At 48.0% G+C, this 24,945-nt stretch overlaps 1 protein-coding gene across 3 annotated transcripts in view; it reads right to left on the reverse strand.

Moving 5' to 3' along the window:
* Positions 1–753: 753 nt before the first annotated feature.
* LOC108926253 (SH2 domain-containing adapter protein F-like) overlaps positions 754–24,945 on the reverse strand; it is a 71,031-nt gene continuing 46,839 nt past the window's right edge. Inside the window, exons 3-7 of one of the 3 annotated variants that reach the window (XM_029253308.1) lie at positions 19,061–19,279; positions 13,248–13,379; positions 7,391–7,565; positions 7,055–7,174; positions 754–4,337 (exon numbers count right to left, since the gene is read on the reverse strand). In XM_029253308.1, coding sequence (XP_029109141.1) covers positions 4,151–4,337; positions 7,055–7,174; positions 7,391–7,565; positions 13,248–13,379; positions 19,061–19,279 — 833 coding nt within the window. In that variant the 3' untranslated portion in view covers positions 754–4,150. Of the gene's footprint in view, positions 4,338–7,054; positions 7,175–7,390; positions 7,566–13,247; positions 13,380–18,463; positions 18,566–19,060; positions 19,280–24,945 lie in introns of all 3 variants that reach the window. The other 2 variants (XM_029253309.1, XM_029253310.1) reach the window with 2 other exon arrangements.

Raw genomic sequence — 24,945 nt, forward strand, 5'->3', positions numbered from 1 at the left:
AACATTATAAACAATTCCTCGAACACTCAGCTGTTGATTCGTTAAGCTGTGCAGAAAAAAATTCCTACAGACAGCGGTGTAAAAAGCTTCTCACTGAGTGTGAAACATACGACTGATCAGCAGGTGGGATAATGGCTTCTTTTACAGCAGTTCCGGGTGAGCGAACGGACTCGTTTAAATAAGCGTGAGTAAGCGCTGTGGCCTCTAAATGTAACTGTAAGGTTATTCCCCAGAGGGACGGGTCATGCCCTCCGAAGAGCCAGAGAGAGTGTACAGCCGACGTCCGAGTACAGTTTCGGAAGCTCTCCATACAGCAGTTTTTGCTCACGTTTTAGCTGGGAAATATCGCCAAAAAGCTACCAAAAACCAGGTACCCTTAAGTTAATCAAGATAGGGCACCGAGATGCCAACGTCCCACAAAGAATATTCAATATTGACATAATAGCCCAAAGCTCAGATAAGACATGTGAAGTGAAGGTTACTGGCAGGGCAGGGAACACACACAGACAATGCTGTCTCCCCTTTACTTGCTGTGCTGCCGTCGCTGCTCACCATTCAAGTGAGAACGGTGTTTGGCTGCCGCAACAATGGCTAGATAGCATTCCCATGACAACCAGCATTCACACTGCCACTTTGCTCTACTTTGTACTTGTTGAAAAACTCACAATAAGACCGTCAAGGTCTTCCTGCAAACTGAAAACAGCCAGGGAAACAATGGCTTGGGCAGAGAGACGGGGCCACGCACACGCCACAGCTTGACTCGTGAACCGTACTTTATTGTCCATAGGCATTTGCGTTCGGAAAGGGGCCACACCCCCCAACGGTACATTCAGTGTATACATTTGGCACAGAGGAACGGTACAGATCAGCTACACAAGTGCATACAAAGGGAAGAACACATACACGAAAGGTGGAAAATAAATCACCCCCCAGCCCACCTTGACAGGAGACGGTACACACACAGGCACGTGACATCGTTACGGGAAGGGATGGGGGGACAGGGGCGCAGAGGGGCTGCTGCCAGCTCCTTCTCAGGGCACAGTGACCGCTGACTGCTCTGCTCCCGGACCCCCGGAGTTCGCAGTGAGCGGCGCCGGTCCTCTCTTAGGTCCACCTTCAGTGGTGTGCAAATAGTCCGAGGTTCCAGGAGGAAGACAAAAAAAAAAATTTACAAAAAACAACAATAACCAAATGTCCAGTTATTACACTGTATCTCCTCTGTGCTTTAGGGTCCATGAGTGTTTTCACCAAGTTGAAACTGCTACCGATTCAAAAACATAAGCACATTGTATACGAAAGCCAGGTGCCCCAGCAAGAACCCACAGTTCCCATCATTCTGGCAGCTGCAGGGTGGATCCTTCACAGCAAGGCTTCCCGACCTGTTTGTCCTTCCTCTCATCCAGCACTGAGGTCTGCATGAGACAGCCAGGGGGCACCGGGATTCTAGGCTCCCGAGGCTCCACCGTCCAGCTTCCAAACTTGCAGGCCTCCAGCTTTCATGTGTTCTGAGCAGCTGGGAGGAACAGTTCAGAAGGGCACACCTCAACGCAGGCAGTTTCCAAGGGAACGAACACCCCCCTGGCCCATCGCCGATTGTCGACGGATGGCACTGATCTCTGCGGTCGTACCGAAGTCAAGCAGGATAACTACAGGGCAATGGGTCCAACAGGAGTCCTGCCAGCACTGACCTAAAACGGTCATTTAAAGAACGTACGCTGTCGTCGTGCTGCTGGGAGGATGGAATCCGAACAATTTGCGGAGCCGCCAGACGCACCCGTTGCGGTCAAACAGCTTAGCGGTGCATTAAACACAGGGCAGAACATCAACACGGTACTGAGAAACACCACGGCACAGACAAAGCGCTGAGCTTGCGAGCGTACAGTAAGTATATCACTTGAAACGTGCGACAAACGGGGGGACAAAACGCGGAGGAAGTTACAATGGGTTCGTTTCTGGGGACAAAAGGTGGCAGCTAACTATACACTCTCCTTGACACTGTCCAACGTCCTGCTACTCTTCAAAAACAAAAAACACAAAAGAGGTGACTGCGGGTTACAGAGTTTTACGCTGGTTGAGAGCAAGGTCCGGGTATCAGATCGTAACGTGGAAAAAAGGATCGATGAGCATTAACCCGCAATGTGATGGTGCTACAAAAGATCCCTGACTGAATGCTCGGGAGAATGACACGGTAAAGCATGTGACACACACACCTAGAACACCTCTACTCGCCGCCTCCTGACGATAGTGCTCGACCTTGTATATTTAAACTTGAGAGCTGTATGGAAAAAAGGGCTCGGGGTAGAAATCCATATCTGCAATCCCACTACAGATATTGATCTCTAGTTAGGTGAATTTAATGGAGGCGTTTTTCCTGAGATAGACACTGCATGCCTGCTTGATTAGTTCTAATTCCATCCCACTCGAGTTTGAAGATTTCGAAGGCAATTTCACACACCAAAACGTGTCCTGTGCCTCTAAACAGCGGAGGGAAATCACAAAAGCTGCAAATTCTCTCTCTGATGGCCGGACGAAAAGAGGGGAAAGAGGGAATCGGCGATCAGGACAAGCGCCAGGAAGGATGGCTGCCATCGGCCCAGCTGGTGTCCATCCAGCGGAGGACACGGATGAGCCTGGACTCTGCTATGACTGCTGCAGCATCGGCGAGGTCCTCCGGCCCTTGAGGATCCCGAAGATCGTAAGAGCCCGGCAAGCACAAAACATCCTCACATCTTGTGCATCTTCGCACAAACACAAGTGAGACGAAAAACACTTTCCTGCAGGGCTTCCCAGTCCCACTGGTCTTTGTTCTGGCCAAGAGCACAATGGGCTAAAATTAACTGAATAACTAACAGAGTCCTTACTGCAATTAGCCTGCAACTGACAGCTGTGAAACCTGTACCAATGTTTTCTGTTTTTTTTTTTTTTTTTTTTTTCGCAGTGGTAAAATGTAAAATGCCTTTTTCTGCTGTACACATCCCTTGACAGGTTAGTACATTTTGTAAAATAAATATTTTTATTTTTGTTTCACGAAACAGAAAGATTAATTACACTGAGCACAGAAACAAACGTTTTGTTTGAAGAAACAAATGATGCAGACCGATCGAAACAACACTTTACTGTGTTGCACAACAGTACCTCTGTTTCTTTAGCCAATGTGACATTCAGATGGTTATGTTCTATCAGTGGAACTGAACTCAGGTGAGGAGTTGGAACACCGCAGCCATCCAGCTCTGGACTGGGAAACCCTTTCTTACTTGCATTTGGGCATTTGTGCTCATCTCATGTACAAAAATGTACTACTTTTTTTTTTTTTTTTTAACTACAGCTTCTGATCCAATTTTTACTCCACAGTATATTATGTGAGTAATTTACAAAGGTATGGGTCTAAATCTGAATAACACTGAATTGTTTTCCCCCCTTCTTATTATTTTTTAACATTGTTTTTTTGTTGAAAAAAATTAAATGTACTCTTCAAAGCCTACCAGGTACTCAGCCCACTGCTCCTTATACAAGAACTTCCTCAGTAGTGAGCTTCTCCAAGAGCAATCCTTTGCAGAGAAATAACATTTACCATCTGACAACCACACGTTCAGCAAAAATATAAAAGACGAAGGGTACAGACCACCCACGTTTAAACTGAAATGGGGAAGAAGAAAAAAAAAAAAAAAAAAAAAAAAACAGATTATTAGAAATTAGAAATGAACAAAGCAGCTTAAGTTCACCTTATTGGTTTGAGTGTCTTTCTGGTACGGACTTGTCTTCCAGCAGGACCTGAAGGAGGTTTCATTCAGTGCTGATGCAGTTCACTTCTGTTTGTTTCATGTACAGCGGCACCCTTCCCAACTGGTTACCTCCAAGCGCCTAACTAGGAGCAGTACAAACAGCACAGGCAGACATACTGATCTACAGGAGCATCCATCCTCAGAGTTGGTGGTGACAGAATCACTGCAGTCCACACTGCATGAGACAGGAAGGAGATGGATACGAAGTGGGGCAGGGCAATGGAGCGCATCCGAGAGCATCTGCGAACCTTTGAGCCTGTGCCCTTCTGAGATGTTCACCGAGGCTTCGATGAGAGGAACACAATCGGGAAGGGGTGGGAGCGTGGACTGCTGCCCCCGTCCCGTAGCCGGCGCACGGGACTGGAGCGCTACAGCGTCCTAATGGCCACGGGGTACAGCAGGGACATGTGCTCGGCCCCCTTGATGGGTAGCTTGCGGCTGGAGTAGAAGTGGATGATCTCGGGCACGCTGTCGAAAGGGCTGCTGTTCTGGCCCAGCACGTACTTGTTCTCTTTGGTCCGGGAGAGCTTCATGTGCATGAAGCCCTGGCTGCTCCTGGTACCGCACAGGCAAGCAGAAAAAAACACAACACAGGAACAATAACCACTGGGCTCAGCTCCCAGACACCCTCCGCTTGTCGAGCACAGCCATACAGTGCAAATACTACGAGAGCGATGGAAGGAAGGGAAACAAAAAAGACATGCAGACACGCAGCAGCAGTGAAAAATCACATTTGCAACACTTGCTAATGAATGAGAAAGAGGAGTACCTCCAGGGAACATGAATGTCTGGTGCCCCAAGTGGCTTCCACATGTGACTCTTATCAAAATGTCAGACGACCGTATCGCGCAAGTTACACAGCGCAGGATCAGAGCTGGAAACGCGAGGATAAAGTAACCTTTTCAAACACGCGCGTGACAACGTCCTCCTCAACGCTCCAAGCCAGCTGCTGGGTTTTACACCGTAAACACTTGGACAATTACTCTCCTCCCACGTGCAATCAGAATTTCTACGTTGATCTGAAATATCACACTTTGGGCTTGGCTCTCCGCAAGATGGATTAAAAATAGAAATATAGATCCGACCGTGGGCTCTGAACAATGAACTGCTGGCCCAGTTCATATTTATCTTTCCAAATCCTGCGGTAACCAAGGCACCCACCCATTGAAATCAGCGCTCGGAAGCTAAGGCAGACGGGCCGAGTGTGTAATTGACATTCTGCCGCAATTTTTATTTTTCCCCATCAACAGGAAACAGGTCGAGGAACAAACGGTGCTGACTGACAGACAGGAGGTCCACCGCAATCCATCTAAAGGAGTGGGAAAAACAGTCTCCTGACAGGATCCTCTCTCGACTTGAGGTCACGTCTCCGCTGTCCAGGGCAGGCACTGTCAGGACTGGGCCGCGAAAATGCCGAAGTACGGCACACACCTCGGCTTTACCATAATCACATGCACAGACGCCATGAAAAAATCTGAATGGGGGAGGGAAAAGAGAAAAAAAAAAAAGATAAAAGATGCCGACAGAATTTTCAGGAAGACAGTAAAAATGAATGCCCGGAATGCCAAATATTTCCGCATTATGATAGTAGTACAATTAGACAAGCTTAGAACTGCATTTATTTCAATACTGGAATATGCCTTATCAGTCTGGTTTGCACAGCCTCAAAGGAACGAATGTTCTTAATTCTTATATTCCTCCATTTTTCTTGTGCCGTTTGCTTTTATGACCGTGGGATGCAAGATATACAAGTATTTTATTTCCTGTTGGTTGAGCGTTGTTCCTATTCTATTTTCTTCCTCCTATTTTTTTTTTTTTTTTTAAACTCTCTGTATTTTGGTTTTCAACTATCCATTCCTAAGATGAGTTTATAAAAAAAACAGATTAAGGCTCAGGTTGGTCTTACAACCAGATTGGAACGCTAGCACACATCAGGATGCTGGCAGATGCCTCTTGGCCAGGTGCCTGTAAGGGTGTTTGTCACTGTCAGAGAGAAACGTCAAAGTGGATGACTGACGGCAGCATTTTATCAGTAAAGCTAAACTGTCTGCTTGTCAGCTTTAGAACGAAGGGGGGGGGGGGGGGGGGACTGCAAATTCCTATTCTCACAATATTACGGAATAAGAATGAAAGCCTCAAAAACTGAAATGGCAAAAATGACATCACTTAGGAGGCAAAATGTTAATGGTGGACACTACCGCCATGTACTGCAGTCGTCCTGAAAACCAAACAGGCTCTAAAAAGGCTTACAATACAGCAAAGAAGTTTCTGGAAAAGAACTGGAGGTTTATAAGACAAAAAACACTTGTGCTTCTCAAACTCAACATTACTTTAGATTTTAGTTTACAACTGAAAAAAATATATAGTTTAAGCTTAAACATCCTTTTATGGCTTTTTCACTGTCTCTCCACAGCATGAAGCGTTGCTGTGCAATTTTTTTTTTTTTTATATATATATTTAAACACATTTTACTTCTCTAGTTCGGTGCCACCACCTTAAAGGTGAATAGATAAGAATGTCTGAACGAAACAATGGGAGCCAAAAAGCTTAGGGGTGGAGGGAAGGAAAAAAACATGATCCGTTATCAAAGTGCAAACGTTTGGTGAATGGCGCCGCAGCAGCCCAAAGGTGCGAGCAGCCAGGGCCTTGAGCAACATCATACTCGTCGGTCACACATCAGCATCACCTATGTGTCGTGTTCTTTACTGCAGAGCCGAGCCGTTTATGAGAAAACGTAGGCTGCGTGACGCCTCGTGTGATCAGGTATGACGAGGTATAATCACTCGGGGCGTTACGCAACCTTCCCTTCCTCATAAATGGCTTGCGCCTGTGGTAAAGAGCACGACACAAAGCGGCTCCTTTAATGACACGTCGATCAGTCAGCTAGTAAGCTGATCGGGAACGTCATACTGAGCGAGTGCGTGGGAACGGCGGCAAGTCAGATTGTCATAAACGAGACAGGGAAGCGCAACGGAGCACACGCGGCGCTAAGAAGCCACACATAAGGAGCTGGAGCTATAGCTGCAGAGCTATCATCGGTCTGTGCAGAGCTCACTCCTAGCAAACCCAAGCACCTGGCCTTTAGACTGTGTGTGTGCCTTGCCAAAAGAACACGGTGCTGGTCCTAGGACCGCCCCTCTCTCAGCAGTGCACTACCTCTCCCAAAGACCCTCACCTGTGCAGCAGCGGACACTGCGAATAGGGCAGTGTGTGACAAAGCGTGTTTCCCGTTTGCTGGGAAAGTTGCGTCAGCCTGAGACGGATGGCCTTACTTGAGGGACAGGGAGAAGTCGTTCTTGCTGGTCTCGCTGTTGCGCACCAGGTAGCTGGCTTCCTTGCACAGCCTCAGCAGGGACTCCGCATCCGTCCGGCTGATCGCACCATGGTACCAGCTGCAAGGGGGCATGGGGCATCACTTTAACTGTGTCAACATCACATGCTGGAGACAGGCTGTATCGTGCGACCCTCCACAGAAGGCAGCGCTGTGTACTCCCTAGAGCAGGTGACCGGTTAACCCTTTGCCTGCCACGTACGAGGTGTACAGACTAACCAGAAACACAGTTATGACAAGTGGCAGATCCGCAGGGGAAATGAGGCGTTGAACTCACAACTGGCTCTCGAGCGGCAGCGAGGGGTCAATGCGCTCGCCCACTGTGGGGTGGCACTGATCCAGGGAGCCCAGCTTGGTGTTCACCAGGCAGCCGCTCGAATGCCGCCGGGGGTGGCGTGCCTTGCCCTCCTTGGTGGGCGACGTCTGGGACTTGTCCACACCGTCAAAGTGCACTGCAGGAAGAGAGACGCGCACGGTGACGACGTGTTGCGTGTCCTGCATTCTGCCATCTTCAAAACACAATATTACTACCTTATTTCACTGCACATTTTTCACACGAGTCTTACGATTACTTAGAATTTTCCGGTTTTACTTCTTTACAGAGACTTTAGTTTCAGTGAAAAGCACAGAGGTCGTCCTAGTTCTCGGCTACATTGCGGTGCCTCAAAGCTGTTCTCTAGGTGTCTTTCCCAGGTTGCGGCTTATGATAGGGTACATCTGCATCGAGGGGTTATATGCAAGGAGCCCAGGGCAGGGTGACAAATGGCAGCGATTGCACAACCTCACAGAAGGCAATGGAGCAGCGTGTGTTGACAAATGGCCACTAACGTGACACTTCAGCAGAGGCCTCTCCGAGTCACCTCTACACGTCGTTGGCACGGTCTCTCAGAGAAGCAGAAACCTGATGGGAGCCATGTTTAGGCTTGCAAATCCATCAGGAGGAGAGCAAATTTTTTTTAGTTACAATGGCCACTCTGGGCTGCAATACTGAGAGAGAAATCAAACTAGGCTGCGGGTGCCAGTCAATGCAAAGCAATAAAGACCCCCGGCTGCTGCAGCCCACTGCTGTCTGGATGGAAGAGGACCTGGACATCCCGCACACCCCGCAGGGAGCAGTGCCCGGACCAACACCCCAGATCACATTTAATTGATGCCGTTTCAGCCTTTTGCGGAGATGGCCTCTTTAGTGGTGTTGCATTTGCCCGGCCAGCTGTAATTGAGGTCACCCTTTTAAATGAGACACATTTGCAGCTGCATTCGCAGGCTTGGATTGCTTTTAGGTTGAAAAGCGACACATGAAAGAGCGCTGCTGATGGGGGTGCTGCGTGTGGAGGAAATTGAATCCAGTGGTCGTTTTTATTTGCTCTTTTTCCTGCTCTCCAGCACACTTTAATGGACAGCCTCACTCAAAGGGCTTTTTCTCGCCCAGCGCTGGCTCAACAGGCCCATTACAGAGAGGCTCTCAAATCAAAACAAGTCCATTCGGGAGCTAACTTAGACAGCATTAGCTGTCTGATTGTTGTAGACGCTCAAAACAGCAATCGTCCCCACAAAACTCACAGAAATTTGTTAGACTGACTGACCAAAAACAGTTAGTTGACTCAAGGGTAAAACAATCCTTAAAACATTCAAAAGCATCTAAGTGTAATAACTGTTCAATGCACTTCCATGTAAAATGGAAAAGTCAGAGTCCTTTGAAAGTAAAAAATGAGGAATATGGTGTTGGAAGTTCCTTTGGCCCTTTGAGCCTGCAACACCCAATATGAAGAGGGCCAGGGGCTCCTATCTGCTGCTTGATGCAGTTTAAAAATCTACGTTTGGACACCATGTTGCTGAAACACTGTGATAAATCTTTGTTCTGCGCTGATGCAATAGAAAAGATATGAGAGCGATGGTCCCAAATGAACTAGTTTTTCCAGCAGTTTTTCGTGGCTGTCAAACGGAGACACCTTTGAGCTCTAGCCTCAATTAGGCATTTTTCGCCATTTAATTTTGTAAGACACAGATTCCAAGGTGCAACACTAAGTAAAACGCCTCTGTTCCGTGCGCTTGTCCGTTTACACAAACGCGTATATGGTACATACCTGTGCATATGTGTCGCAGTCAGTTTCCATGGAAACATCACTGGCAAAGGGAATTTTGCTGATGGCCCCCATCCCCCATACCAAACCGTGTCACAGCTGTCAGTTCACAATATAGACACCGCACATTACTGCATATAGCTACTGTTCAAGCCTGACAGATGGACGATTGTGCGGAATGGAACAGAAATTCTGAATGTGATTAAACTATGAAAAATGCAACCAAGGCCATTAAAAGCTAACTATTATGACCCGAGGTGGTGAAAGCAGGTGGTGTAGTGGCTGGAGATGCCACCCCGGACCTGGAGGCTGCAGATTCAAATCCCATTTCCTACTATAACACTTGTGAGCAAGGCAACTACCCTGAAAATTACCCTGCTGTATACATGGGTAAGTCATTTTAAGTCTTTTTCCAAGAAATGGGTCAGCTAAATAAATATTTACAGCGTACATTTGTGTGTATTCACTACATATATATTGTATAGGATAGCCTGTAGCGTAGTGGTTAGAGCAACTGCCTTTGGGCCTAAAGGTCACAGGTTTGAGCCTCCCCTCCAGCTGCAGTACCCTTGAGCAAGGTACTTACACTCAATTGCTCCAGTAAAATTACCCAGCTGTATAAATGGGTAAATAATTGTAACCTTAACATTGTAAGTTGCTTTGGAGAAAAGTGTCAGCTAAATGAATAAATGTATGGGGTGGACAAAAGAAGAGAAACAAGTCTTTTGTGGTGTTTGCAGTGGGTAAAAAAATAACAAAAATTCTGAATGTGATTAAACTATGAAAAATGCAACCAAGGCCATTAAAAGCTCACTATTACAGTGGGTAAAAGATACCAGAAACAAGTTAGAAAATATTAATAAAGGATGTAGTAAGAAGTCGGTCCGCCCTTTGCCTTCATACAAGCTTCGGTTCCTCTTGAAACGCTGTCGTACGAGACTCAAACTGCGTGTAAGTACATTGCTCCGCTCCTCCAGGAACAAAAGCCTCCACTTCCTTGAGAGATGGAGGAGGTGGAAAGTTACTTTGCGCTCCGCACTTCGGTGAGATGTAGATCGGTGAGCGACGAGGCCACGGAAGGCGTTTGAGGCGATACCATCCTGGAACACGGCAGCAGGAAAAAGTGTTTGCGGCGCTGGGTGCACCTGCCTCAAGTTCCAGCTCTGCGAAGCTCGTCATTTACGGTTTTCCTCGAGACTGGGGCACGGAGACGTCGATTCGGTTGCGTGGTCATTTTAGAGGCTTTGCTTTTGGGCCGTTCGGCGACTTTCCCGCGAAGCGTCCGTCCGTCCATCCCTGTCGACGACCTTCGACGTGCGACCGGGGGTCCTCGTCGCCAACGCACTTCGCCCGTGTTCGGTACGCGCTGTCATTTTCCAGACTTCCCCTGAGCACAGAATAATTTTTGCAGTTCTTGTCATCACCGTATCTGCAGTTTTGGGCACAGACTTTTTGTCCTCTTTCGAACTCTTAGTTGACTTATTGTTTTGGAAAAAAAAATCACTTATCCAAGTGTTAATTCTCAGAGCTCTTTCATAACTGACACATACTGCCAACTGGCATAAAACGGACCTCATATCTCTCCCTTTGCCACCGTGTTAGTAGTAATGGTGATTTAGTTACTTCAATGATAAACTCCTTTATGCGACGTTTCTGCTGTTTTGTCCACCCACCCACTGTGTGTGTGTGTGTGTGTGTGTGTGTGTGTGTGTGTGTGTGTGTGTGTGTATATATATATATATATATATATATATATATATATATATATACATATACACACACACACACAATTAAAAAAAATGCATAATATATACTTATAGCTGTGTACAAACACGACTTGTCACTTCATCTGATTCTTCTGGTCCAAATGAACAATAACTCAAACTGCACTTTCCTCTGTGTTTAAAATGTTTTAAAATGCTCCAGAAATTGCACGGAGTAAGTGCATTTATAATTACAACGCTCTGCACTTCATGAGCACAAAAACAGAGGGATATACAAGAAACAAACGCATGTAGACGAGACAAAGAAAGGCACGCGCTCTGCAGAAGTCGCACAAAAGACTTTCCCTTCATTTACATGCAGACACGATTTCCCTTCTGACAACAAATAATCAACTACTATAATGGTGCTGGAGTGATCGAGGGGCATATTCGTGCTGTAAAAATGCCGGGATCAAAAGAAAGAGTTGGGGCCACTCTCAGAAACTTGCCAACACTATACTAGGCAACTGTCAAGTTGTTGTGTACATTCTTCCACACTTAACCTGTGCTACAGTGACCACAGTAAGAGCTACGCTTGAGGGAAACTGTCCGGAATCCTGCACTCCCCCCATGACCCTATCCAATCCCATATGAAGCTCCTTGCTAAATGGCACTCCACTTTGAGCTAAGGTGGTAAAACGTTTACATTTTTTCATTCAGCTGGTGAACCACAAGAATAATGAAAGACCAGATTATTCACAACCCAGACAGTCCCAAGGTTCATGTAAATGTTGGGTAAGGAGCAGCAGGTGGCATAGTACTTAGAGCCTTGGGTGACACGACCACACAGCACCTGGGTGGTGCAAGAGGATGTGGGTTCGATCCCTGCTCAGTCTGTGTGGAGTTTGCATGTTCTCCCTGTGTCTATGTGGGTTTCCTGTGGGTGCTCTGGTTTCCTCCCACAGTCCAAAGACATGCTGTTCAGGTTCCCCCACAGTGCGTGAGTGACAGAGAGAGAGTGTGTGTGTGTATATGTGTTCCACTGATGTATGGATGAGTGACCCATTGTAAGTAGTGTATCTAGCAGTGTAAGTTACCTTGGTGAATGAGGTGTGTGGGCTGATAACACTACATAGAGTTCACTGGAAGTCACTTTGGAGAAAAGCATCTGCTAAATAAATAAATGTAAATGAAAGTCTTTTGGGCTCAAAAGCCCCAGGTACAAGCCTTGAGCGAAGTACTTACCTTTACTTACTCTGGTAAAAATTACCCAGTTGTATGAAAGGGTAAATTATTGTATGTACCTTAATGTTGTATATCACAGTAGAGAGAAATGTCAGCTAAATGAGTAAACGTGCATAAGCGTGGAGACACCCAAAGCCCCCATTCCATACCCTTCTTCCAATCTGCTACTCTAGCACTCGTTTTGACTCAAAAAGGGGAGGTAAGAAAAAGAGCAAGTGAGAAGACGGGAGGGCTGATGGGGAGGGAAAGAGTCACGTCTTCTGGAAACGACACTTTGTACCCTCTTGCCCTGCAATTAGTCCAGCTGTAGGTCCCATTTCGCCCGGGAAAACTGGACGACAGCACACATCAACGAGAAACACGACGAATGGGGCTGCCGCCACAACCACCTGGGACTTGAGAGGTCAGAGCAGCCATACCGCCATTAAGAGGTGTCCTTGAGAATGGTGCAGCTCAGCAGGGCACCACAGAGCCCTGAGACAGGCCTTTGACAAGCAGCGACATCTTAATATTCCTCCAATTAAGGCTTTTACGACCGTTTGTTCAGCTTGTGTGGCTCCCGCTGTACAACGAGCACGGCTCTGTAGTATGTCGGGAGCATGTTGGAAGTGAGAACACGGGATATTGTTTGAATTTATCTGCCTAACATTATCCATCTGAGCTGAAATTAATCAAGTTTTCACTGGTGCACAACACTGAGGCCCCACAGCAACGTGCACACGGGATTACGCTGGAGCTTGGCAGAGCGTGTCGGCACACTCGCAAAACGGATATCTTCACAGCTTCTTCTGTACGGGACTGAATTTAGTGGGGAAAAACGGCATTGGACAGCGAGGAATGAATTCACCCTCGATTCGGCGCATTACAATTATTCAAACAACAAGCGTTTTTGGGCGAGACGTCACTAACGTTGGCAATGCTTCAGCCGGGAGAGAAAAACATGGAAGAGGTGGGAAGTGGCGGATGTGGGGAAGGAGGAGATGAGGCAGAAGACAGTGAGCTCTGGCGAGGAGCGAGTGGATTAAAATGTGCTTTTTGGGTGGGAGACGTCAGCAAGGTGGGTCATCGTGGACATCAGTGAATCAGTGACAAGTGACACACCCACCGCGATGGTGCTGGTCACTGGCTGGCTGTCCTGTTGCGGTGTGCTCCTCCGCACATTCGGCCAGCGGGGCGGCGCTGTTGAGCTGCCCTACGGGAGGAGGCCAGGGCAGGTCCTTGATCACTTTAATCTCTACTGCAAAGCACACAGAGGCAGGCAGGTTTGCAGGGGTAAGAGAGAGAGAGGGTCACACAAGGAGGGGAAAGGGTGGGAAGAGAAGAAAGAGGAGTGAGACACAGGGAGAAGGCGAGGTGTGAGAATAAACCAGGGCAGGCAGCGCAGCAAGGAGGAGGGCATTGTGCCACAGCACAGGAGAGCAGGGCTGAAATAAGAGTCCGAGTTAGAAGCGCTCACTCTCCCCAGCCTCTGGCCTACAAGGAGACAAGCCAAACATGTCGAGTTCCCGAAAGTCTTAGGATGTATTTACAGACACGGCCAAAACAATACAAAGGGAATCCGTTACGTGACACTTCGGTTCAGTTTGCTTCTGTCGCCATTTTCAAAAGTCAACATGGCAACCGCTCTGCAATGTAATGGACACCTTTGGATAAATTTGCTGTTTTGATGGTTAACACTGGTTTTTGTCCAATGATCTTATTACATGCAACTGTACGTCACATGGCTGTATGCGTTTGCTGTTTAGTCGGTGGTCTGACCAATGTCAGCGCAAGCTGAGGAAGGCCTGTGGTCGAAACACACCCAGGTCTCAATCTCCCAGCGTCACGACCGCATACAGCCGTAACTATGAGCGTTGTCCGAGACACTCGATTTCCACACCTGTTGGGAGTAGTTTTACCTCAACATATTTTCTAACAACTAGGACAATTAACTGAGAGCCCTAAGGGGGAGCTGGGCTCCTCCTCCCCAAATACTACTCTCCAGTTTCGTAGACCACACATCCTGTCCTGCAGCCGCCCTGTTTGGCTTCCGCTCCAGCAGGACAGCACGCTTCACCAACGCTAATGGGCCACCATCAGGTCCAGCCTGCCTGCTCCATCACTCAGCAAGCCAGCCTTTAAATTAATTACTTTAATGCTTCCCGATGAGGTGGGGGGTTAACGGAGCGAATTAAGTGGCACGCAGCCAGCCAGCCAACGTACTGGTGGAGCGGGGCGGTCGGCTGCAGGGAATCGAGCGCTGCACGGCCAGTCGAGAAGATGACATCTTTACTGGAAGTTACACCGTTCCTGAAGAGAGTGGGAGACGAGGAGCGGAAGTAAAAGTGAAGGTGTGGATGGGTGGTTGGAGCGGGGTGGGTAGGGGGAGGGGCTTGTCTCACTGGTGAGCTCAGCTCACAGCAGCAGCTCAGAAACCTACCAAAGGGGATCGATGTCAGTGGATACGTGACACACCTTTGCACAATCCAAAGTCACGGTCCCGCTCACCATACCATTTTCTGCTCTTTCTATCTGTTTTGACTGACAACAAGCAATGACACTTCAGACTGACAAGGACTGAGGCGCACCAAATGTGGAAATACCACCATGGGCAGTACCGCACATCAGACATCAGAAGATTCTTGGCTAAGTTCCTGGCTTCCTCAACCACCTTTCTGAAGTAAGAGCCATCATATTAATTCTTAGCGATTCCTGCACTGAAGGTCACGGGCAATGCTTGCAGGGCCAGCAGATGGCATAGCGGTTTAACCCATCACTTTGCGGTGAAAGAAATTCAAATTCTAGTTTCCGCTGCAGCATCCCTAATCAAAGATCTAACCCTGAATTGATACCGCAAAAAAATACTCCGCTGTACCAACTGTTGTAAGTCGTGTTGTCATAAGCTGCTTTGGAGACAGGTGTCAACTACACACACACACACACACACACACACACACACACACATCTTCAGAACCGCTCGTCCCATACGGGGTCACGGGGAACCGGAGCCTACCCGGGAACACAGGGGCGTAAGGCCAGAGGGGGAGGGGACACACCCAGGACGGGACGCCAGTCCGTCGCAAGGCACCCCAAGCGGGACTCGAACCCCAGACCCACCGGAGAGCAGGACTGTGGTCCAACCCACTGCGCCACCGCACCCCCCAAGGTGTCAACTACGTGAATCAATAATAAATCAATAATCGTGCCTTTACTGAAGGATGGGGAAAACGTTTATCAATATCTGCAAACAGTGAGAAGAACAGATCAGTTGAGACCCTAAATGGACAATGAGATTGTTTCGGACAGCCTCAGGGGTCCTGCTCCCGGGCTCCCTCATTGCAGCCAGAGGAACGCTGCTTCTGGGGCCACATCAAGGTCAGACCGATACCTGACATCTGCAAGCGAAGCAGAGGCCTCTGGACACCGTGATTAAAAATCTGTTTCACACCACTGGTCACAAAAGACCACGTGACGTTCCCACATTACAGGAGGTGGTCACCTCTCCCAGGTCAACAGCGACAAGAACCAAGATGACCTGTCATTTCACGTTGGCTGAACAAACCCACCCACACTTGCGTTGTGTCCAGCAAGTCTGTTTAATCATCACTTCGTCACTTAAGTTCACTGTCAGCAAAAGGCCAAGCACACGCACGCACACATGGTGCAGAGAACCGTGAGAGGGAACCTCCTGCAGTTCTTTATATTCCCCCACGTACACATGGTTGCACCTGTCCTGCACCGCAGCCTTTGCTCCAGGCAGATTGACCCTGACCTCTGGCCAGGATACGAGAGCACCTGGGGATCGACACTAGAGACCTGTGCTCTTTCCAGGAGAGAAGAGCTGTCTGCAGCCCTAACAGTGTGCCAGCGGTCCTTGCTGTCTATTGTGCTCACAGCACTGGTGTCTCACACATGGCAGAGATCTATTATTTATGGTGAACCGTCTGAGATGCCCTTGTTATTCCTCTGAGTAATGGAAGTGAAAAAAATAATTTGTAGGATTAAAAAAAAAAAAAAAAAAGAGATTCAAGGCGGCACGGTCGATATTAAAGTGGCTGCTGAAGGCAGCCTAAATATTTTAGACATTCCCATCCACACAAGTATTATTGAAACTGGGAAGATGTGCCACTTATGTTATTGTATTTTAACAGAATAAAACATTTCAGAAGCAATTACAGACAAATCCATCTTTTATGGTCTTTTTTCCCTCCTCATCGGTTTGACAGCAACTCAGTGTCGAGCTTGCAACCTCTACAGGCAACAATCCGGAGAACTCATCAAAGCCCTTTCGAAAACAAGTGGGCAGGACTGGGGTACAGTCACGTGACATGGTCCCAAAAAATGTTCCTGAAACAAGGAGGGCAGCAGGTGTTGTAGTGGTTACAGATGTCACCTTCAAATCCAAGAACTGGGTTCAAATCCCTGCTCCTGTTGCACTACCCTTGATCTAGGTACTTAACCGGAACGGAGCCCTGTTGGATAAATGGAGAAATTTGCATACAAGCTTGACAGCGTAAGTCATCTTGGACATAGGTGTCAGCTACATAAGTTATACAATATTATTATTATTATTACTAATAATAAACAAACACAACCCTTCTTAACAGCCAGGTAGCTGGAACTTGCTCGTTTTGTGCGTGCTCTCCTTTTGTTTAGGGACTGTGCCACAAGGGTGTTTGTTTTTGAATCATCGCATTGTGATTATGTTTCCCTTTTCTTCATTAGTTGCCTTTCATGAATAATGAACGGCAGATTTACTGCACATATTTAGTGCATTTAAATTGATGCAGCTTAATGTGGTCTGATTATTGAATGCATTATTTCAAAACGCAGCGGGGGTTGGCGACTGCCAGCGTTAAGCGCTGAATCACACATACACTCAGACACACTGAGGAGTGCGCGCGCACACACACACACACACACACACACACACACACACACACACACGAGTGGCATGCTGGAAGAGGAAGTAGCTGTATGTTTGCATCGTGCAAATTTACCTCTCGCTCCTCCAGCACACGAGCTGTGGGTGAGAAGAAATCCTGCACTTTACCGTGCTTAGACGGACTGTTCACATCCCCGGTCAACAGAGCGGGAGAACAGCAAGAGGATGAGGAGTGGTCAGTCTGACAAAGTGCAGGGTGGGTGCGGTGGAATTGGGGAGGCACATGAGATCAACCAGCGAGGAACAAACAAACAGAGAACCCTTACTGGAAACTTCCATAGAAAAGAGTGACATTTTACTGCGTTTGACTGCAGCCCCAATGGAGACCCTCCCAGTCCTTTACAGAGTGTCCAACAAGCTAGAACTGGAACATTCATTTCATTTAATGTATGATAACACCTGGATTACACACACACACACACACACACACACACACACACACACACACACACACAGGCTGAAGCCGCTTGTCCCAAGCAGGGTCGCGACAAGCCGGAGCCTAACCCGGCAACACAGGGCGCAAGGCTAGAGGGGAAGGGGACACACCCAGGACGGGATGCCAGTCCGCCGCAAATCACCCCAAGCGGGACTCAAACCCCAGACCTTGTTTGCACATCCCAGACCAGTCTTAGCCCATCGTGATGGAGACGTAGACACTTGATGGCACAGATGAAGTACTAAGGTGTCTCTGGGTCAAGAGGTCACTTGTGAACATGCCCTGTGTATCTGTGTGTGTGCAGCAGGCCAGCACACACAGAGCAGCGTTTAGCGAGCTGCCATTCTCTGCTGGCGGTTGGCGAGATGCTCGGCGAGACCTCCAACGCCTCGGAGGCCTAGTTAGCTCCGTAACGCATCGATCCTGGGTCAATACACACACGGGCTGCACTTTCAGCACTTCTGCCTCATGATGTATGCAGAGGCAACTGCGTCGCTGACCGTCATGGACAGCTTACATTATTTATCAGGACAGAAAATTTGTTTCGGTAGAGCAGTTCATACAGATTGAAGAAAAATAGAGGTAACATCCCCTTCTTTGGCCAAGGAACTAGCCAAACCACCACACCACCTGCTGGTGCATTCCAATTTCACACTTTTGAACACCTGAAAGAAGTACTTGTCTTATTCTGGGGGAGAAAAGAATCCAGCACCCACACACACACATTAAGGCACAAGGGGAGCCAATGTGCTGGAATACTTCGACTTCAGAGGGTTAGCAGGAGTTAGAGGCGTGCACACGCACACACAGTCACACACACAGGGACTGATTGCAGGGAGGAAGCAGACACACACACACACACACACACACACACACACACACACACACACACACACAGAACGGGGGGGTGGTAGATGACTGTCCCAGCCCTCCCCGGCCCCCCTGCCTGCTTCTGCGGTACCTGTGAGAGACTTAGAGGTGACGTCTTCGTGTCTCCTGCAGGAGGCTGATCCAGAGTCAGCTACTGTGGCCTCCATGCTAAAGCAGTCATAACAGAGCAGAGCTGCTCAAGGAACAGGAAACAAGAAAGAAAAAAGACAAGAAACCTTTCAAAGATTTAAAATGTTATGTCAGAAATCAATGAAAGGCTTTCTCAAGTACTTTTCTTTCTTCCTCCAGTGTTTAGGACTTCCTCCAACAGCCTCATTCAGTTATTGACATGACAGCTACTGAGGATCCTCGCTGACACACACACACACACACACACACACACACACACGGCATGGCCCTGCACCCTCTCACCGAGAGCCACTGGAAATGCACCCAAAACAATTGTGGACACAGGATTTTAAGGGAGAAAACATGTATTACTAATGCAACCATGAAAGGCTTTCAGTAACAGTTTTTCATCAATTTTTGTCCGGAGGTAAGAGGACCTAAATGAGGGCAGTGAAGGACAGATTACCTACAAACATTTGCTGTCCGGCATCACCATTTTACAAACAAAACCCCAATTTCAAAAACTCCACCGACAGGGCATCTCTCCTCCTACTCCTACCTGCAAAGGCCTTGGAGATGCGGTCCCTTTTCCACTCCCAGGGTTGGTCGTACTCCTCCGGCGGCCGCTCGTCATCCTGGGGCAGCCGGCTCTCCCTGGAGTACAGGGGCCGCTCGGGGTCCGAGTCGTCGCCGCCGTTCTCTGCCGGTTCATAAGGCGTGTCGTACAGGGGCGGTTGGCGCAGGGGACCATCCTTCAGGCTCCGCCCTCCTCGGATCTCTGATTGGGGCCAGAGGAAAAAAGTGCTGAGTTTAGAGAGTGGTACCACGTGGGACAGAACATCGGGACAAAGCATTCGTGCTCCTGTGGAGCAAAGAAGTCGCAGCTCAAACTGAGACTTGCAGCCACGAGATCGGAGGTCTGCTGTCGTTCGCTCACCCGAGTTAATATCCCCGTTTTCTATGATTATTGTAATAAGAGAAAATTTGCCCTCACTCTACCTAGAGGAGCAGTCATCTGACTTTGAAAATGGACAAGAAGGGAACTCGCGGTTGGTACACAAAGCACCTGAAGGAAATGCTCTGCATCATGCTTTGAAACATCACTTTCTTTGTTCATGTCTTTGTGAACACACACACACACAAACACGGGAGAGCACTGCAGGGTTCTTTCTGCTCATCTCACACCGGCTTCGTTTTTCCCCTCTCCCTCTGCGTGTCACTCTGCTGTTAGTGCCACGGTCCACGGTACGACCGGCGCTGGAGGACCCCTCCCATGCTCTCTCAGGCAGTATGAAGCTGTTAGCGGTACACGCTGTCACAGAGCACAGCGGAGATAGGCGGGAGGGAAGAAAAATTACGCCACGCCGCTGTATAATTGCCTCTCAGCTCAGGGGAGCTCTTGCGGAACAATGAGGAATGCGCAGGGCCTAACGGCGTAGCTCCTGGGGATGAAAGAGACCTTTAAGTAATACGTGTGCAGAGACAATCCCGCCGGAACCGATGCACTTCTTTAAGGTGAGACCCCGAGACCACATCGACATCCAGACTGAGCCCCGCGGGCATGTGCACAACGAAGACGTCGTTTGCATCCAAATTCACCCATTTAGCCGACGCGTTCTCCAAAGCAAAGTACAACCCAGAGTAAAGAAGTGTGCCTCACGTCGTCACCTGGAGGAGAGTGACATGCGTGTGCGGATACGGGCTCTAAATCGGAGATTCGGTGTTTAGCGAAAGGAGAAACGCAGCAGCAGAAAAATGGCGAGTGCTGCAAAGTGAGAAATGTCCACAGGGGCCTTCATGTCAATCCCGTAGGGCAGTGTTCGGCATCGTGTGGTCGATCATGAAGGGGACTCTACTATGGTCAGGGTTAGACTTGTTTATCCAGATTGGTACCAAAGACCGCTGGAAGGTATTAAGATCCCGGCCGCAAACAAGGTCCTTCAAAGAGGTTGCCCTTGGAGGGCCCGTCATTACGGTCACACTGCACCTTGAGCGCTCAGCTCCCAGCTGCGTGACCACTCTCATTCCTTTCTGACCTTGCGCTGTGACCAACCATGAAAAGTTCAGCACTGTCAGCTACTTTTGAGCGAACCTCCAGTTCACATGAGGTTGAAGGTGAAAGGCCAAAGGCTTCTCATCTATGGCTCAAATTATGGGATGCTATCCAGGTAAGAGCAGGCCAGCTGTAGCGGTTGTGCTCGAGGGCTGTGGACGGAGCAGAAGTAGCAGGGGCTCTACAATCAAAGAAGTGCCCCGTTCGTGTGGTCATGCTCTGCGAAAGACACTGTCCTGTTTTTCAGAAGAACGCGCACATGGAGTGACATTTACTTTGTGGATGTGCAGTACATTCTGCCCATCGGGATGTTTCGATAATCCCTGAACATGAGCTCCTTGGAGGTTGGGCGAAAGCTGGTTTGCTGGGATCTAATTTTTTCTTTTCACCCGCAGACTGGGATGCTGGAACACCACAGCGTCGGTGACTGTCGGACCGCTTTCCGATCCACCTTCGCAGCATGCAGCGCTTCGTGTGTTGTCGGGCCTACTTTGCGTAGCATCCCGTTACTACGGCTAGTGGCTGGATATCCAGAGGCCCAGTGGACGCTGCCTGCAGGACACACATTGTACCTGTTACCTGCTCGTGCCTCATGAGCAAATGCTCAAGGGCAGAAACATCTTGCCAGTTAAGCGATGATTTGAGAGGAAAAAAAAAAGTCAAGCTTGGGAAATGTCAGTCGCTCTGGGGATTCATCACAACTAATATGCTCTAAATAATTCATGTAAAAAAAAATACCACAAGTGAATCATTCTGTGGTGGGTAGCAGCTTTTAAAGTGAAGAGTACTCACGGTTTAACCTGAGACCTGTGTGAATGCTTTTTATGATGAAAACAACACTTCATTATTTTTTCTCTTTAATTACTCATCTTGCTGCTTTATATTTTTTTTTAAATCCTACTTAATAATATAAATACCAAAAACAACTAGGTGTATGAAAAACCAAAACCTGATTACTGTTGGACCAGTGCAATTATCAAGGTCCAAAGACTTCAATGGTTATTCTACCTTTACATGGTTAAAACCCATCCATGTCAGTTACCACTTGTCCAGCACAGGGTAGCGGTGGTCTGGATCCTACCCTGGAACTACAGAGTGGGGAACACCTTGGACAGGATGCCTGTCCACTGCGGTGTAATCACTAACACACTCCTTCACTAACACGTGCACACACTAAGGGTAATTTGGTTCACCTGAAACACATGTCCCTAGAGTATGGGAGGAAACCAGAGCACCATGAACAGAGAACATGGAAATTCTGGCCAGATTGAGAACCAGATTTGAACCTGCGTCTGAATCAACAGGCCAAGAGCTGTGAGAGACCTGTGCTGTTCCACTATGCCATCGTTCCTTAATGTGTCCAATGATTACATATTTCGGTATCCACAACTTGTAAATTATGAATTCATAGTCTTCCCCACCTATCAAAGGTCATTTTTTCATGAAGACATGCACTAATCATCATTCATGTTAATGGTAAAAAAATGCATGTGTTCCTGAGCCCTGAAGTTGACACCCATTTATGCTAAAACAAAAAAAAAAAAAAAAAACCAGATCCCATTAAAATAGATGCAACTGTTTCAGGAGATAACCTTAGATATCATAACGCAACAATTTTCCGTCATTACTCTGTAATACCGCATGGCTGTCTACCTGCACTCATCCAGCCGTTTAACAGATTTTACATTTATTCATTTAGCTGATGCTTTTCTCCCGAGTCATTTACAATGTTAATCTACCTACAGCTTTCACCCATTTGTACAGCTGGGAAATTTTACTGGAGCAATTTAGGGTAAGTAACTCGCTCAGGGGTATTACAGCTGGTGGTGGGATGTAAACCTGCAACCTTTGGGTCCAAAGGCAGCAGCTCTAACCACACTACCAGCTGTCTCCTTACCGTACACTTAAACTCCATTAATCACAACATACTTACACGTGGCACTCAATATCTTTGTATTTATTCAGACTTTAATGTAAAGACTACTAATGACAAAATCCATGACAACAATGCCGAAGAATCAAAACTCAACGAACACCACCAGCACTGTTTGGACGGTCCAACGAGGGGTTGTGATCACCAACATCGCACCAGGTGAAACAGGTGAACATGATCTAATGGTGTATAACTGTAGAGAAGACCACAAGATGGCTCAGCTATTGACACATGGAATGCGACTTCAGGTTTCTGTAAGGCAAACTACAGGTTTTTAATTAAAAAAAAAAAAAAAAATTTACCTCCATAGTCAGGCTCTCATACCTCTAGTGGTTGTGTCTCGGAATATGACTGCAGACATTTTCCAAATTGCTCTGTATGTGTCCGGGGCGGGGGGGACTACATTAGTAAGTTGTATTTTTTTTTTTTAAATATGCAATATTTTCCTGCCTAAAAACAATTTAATTCAATGCATTGCTCAAAGAGTGGTCTATTTTTATAAATTCATTACCTTCTTATGACCTCAGCTGTGTTCAAAGCCCTCGTGAGCACATCTGAATTGAGGAACCGCTTCACATGCACAACAATTATGGAATCACATCTTAACTTCCGTCAATAGGAGGAAATGTACAGAACGCTCCAGGCCACAACACACTAAATATAAGACATAACTGAGGCCAAAGGTCAAAACTCTGTCCCTCCCTTGCCTCTAATGACTGCACGAAATTCTCAGAAGTCTCACTTTTTGAGTGTTTCAGAAAACCAGCAGTCATAAGCTCTAAATATAACAGAAGAACACCGTGGCACCTCTTCTAGTGTGAGCATCTCGACAGTTGTGACGGAACCTTGCCCCGAGGTTCGCTGCCATTTATCTCTTTTTTGCTCAAGGTGCGAGAGCGAGGAGAAGGCGCTTTTGTTCGACACAAACGGTCTTTCTACACTCAGTTCAACGCAAGTTCACCGTCACGCGGTTCCTTCTCCCCTGACACTGTAAGTGCCCCCTATGCGGCAGCTTGGCTTTGTCACGCATCCCCGTTGACACGTGCTACAAACACTCTGCGCGGTACTCCTGACGGCACGTGCTGATTCTCAGTTTTGTGCGTTTAAGGAGGAGTCAGGATCAATTGGACAGCTGTTGCAGCTCAGTGTCGAATGTGTCAACGGAGGCCAAACAAGGTACAGCGGTGTGAAACCCAGGTAACGAGGCCAAAATTTCACCTGTAGAAACCTCCGACCCCCATAGAGGCAGAGCAGTTGGGTCTTGTGTTTCCACACTAATAATGCTTCTCTTCAGTGTGACACCTCACTTTGGTCAATTTTTTTTTGTTTGCGACAAACCCACGCAGGTCCAAGACGAGCGGAAGCAGGCGGACACCACTGCAGCCCAGTGGGATTTAGGCGCAGAGACAGCAGGCCGGGATGGTGCGGGGGGGATAGAGGTAGGTTGGCTGAGAATTTCTATCCTGCCACAGGATTTGAGGAGTTATCTTAATGCCAGTTTATCGCCGGTGCCTCACACACCCAAAGCCCACTATCAAAGCTGCCCACGCTGGGCTCAGCACTATCTGGCGCTGCCTGCTGGTCTCCAGCCCGAGCTTGGCTGCCTCCTGACCCGTGTTTCCATGCCGCAGGCTGCTGTAAGGCCGGGCCTTTTGAGAAGGTTCTCAGCAGATGAATGATGGAGGTCCCCGCAGACCCTCCGGAGAGCGGCTGCACAATAGGGAAGGACGTCCATCAAGAAGACATCAGCAATAGTGATGGAGGCTACATGAATATTAAGGAAGCAAAGGTGGAATGCCAGTGAACACCTTGTCACATTCCTTAAAGAAGAAAAGAACCTGATGCAGAACTACACATTTTTTCACGTGCAGTTACAATTACTCATTCTTTACCAAAATGGAAACGCAAAAGGGACAATTAAAGGTAATCCGACTGAGTGCACGACAGGCGGATGCCAATTATGGTCACGTTTCAGATGGTCACGCTGGAACGTTCCAGCTCACGAGGTTCGAATGGCGAAGCAGAACACAACCGGTGCTGGGTGGGCCAAAGACGGGAAGCCCAGGAGCACTCCCCATTTGGTCAGAGCACATGCCTTCTCACCGTGCTCCTGGAAGCACGCCTCTGCAGGTGGACCACAGCCACTGGCACAGCGGCACAGCAGCACAGACTCAGGGGAGGCAGGGAACAGACAACCTCACATCCTGTTCCTTTATGATGCGCAGAGGAAAGTGGGCCAGGGATCAGCAGCTGGGGAGAAACAGGGAGACAGAGAGACAAAGCAGCGCTTCCTCCGGGATGGTACCACTTTGTCTTACCACACATTCACTTGTTGGCACGGAAACATACCGGGAGCCACACACTAACGCAGCGCCATTCGGAGTTCGGCTGAGGTTCCGTGTGTGCAGCGTGAGCCCTATTTCTCTAGAAATAAACATCTCGGTACGAAGTTGAACGT

Source organism: Scleropages formosus, chromosome 7 (genome assembly GCF_900964775.1).
Source record: "Scleropages formosus chromosome 7, fSclFor1.1, whole genome shotgun sequence".
Classification (NCBI taxonomy): domain Eukaryota; kingdom Metazoa; phylum Chordata; class Actinopteri; order Osteoglossiformes; family Osteoglossidae; genus Scleropages; species Scleropages formosus.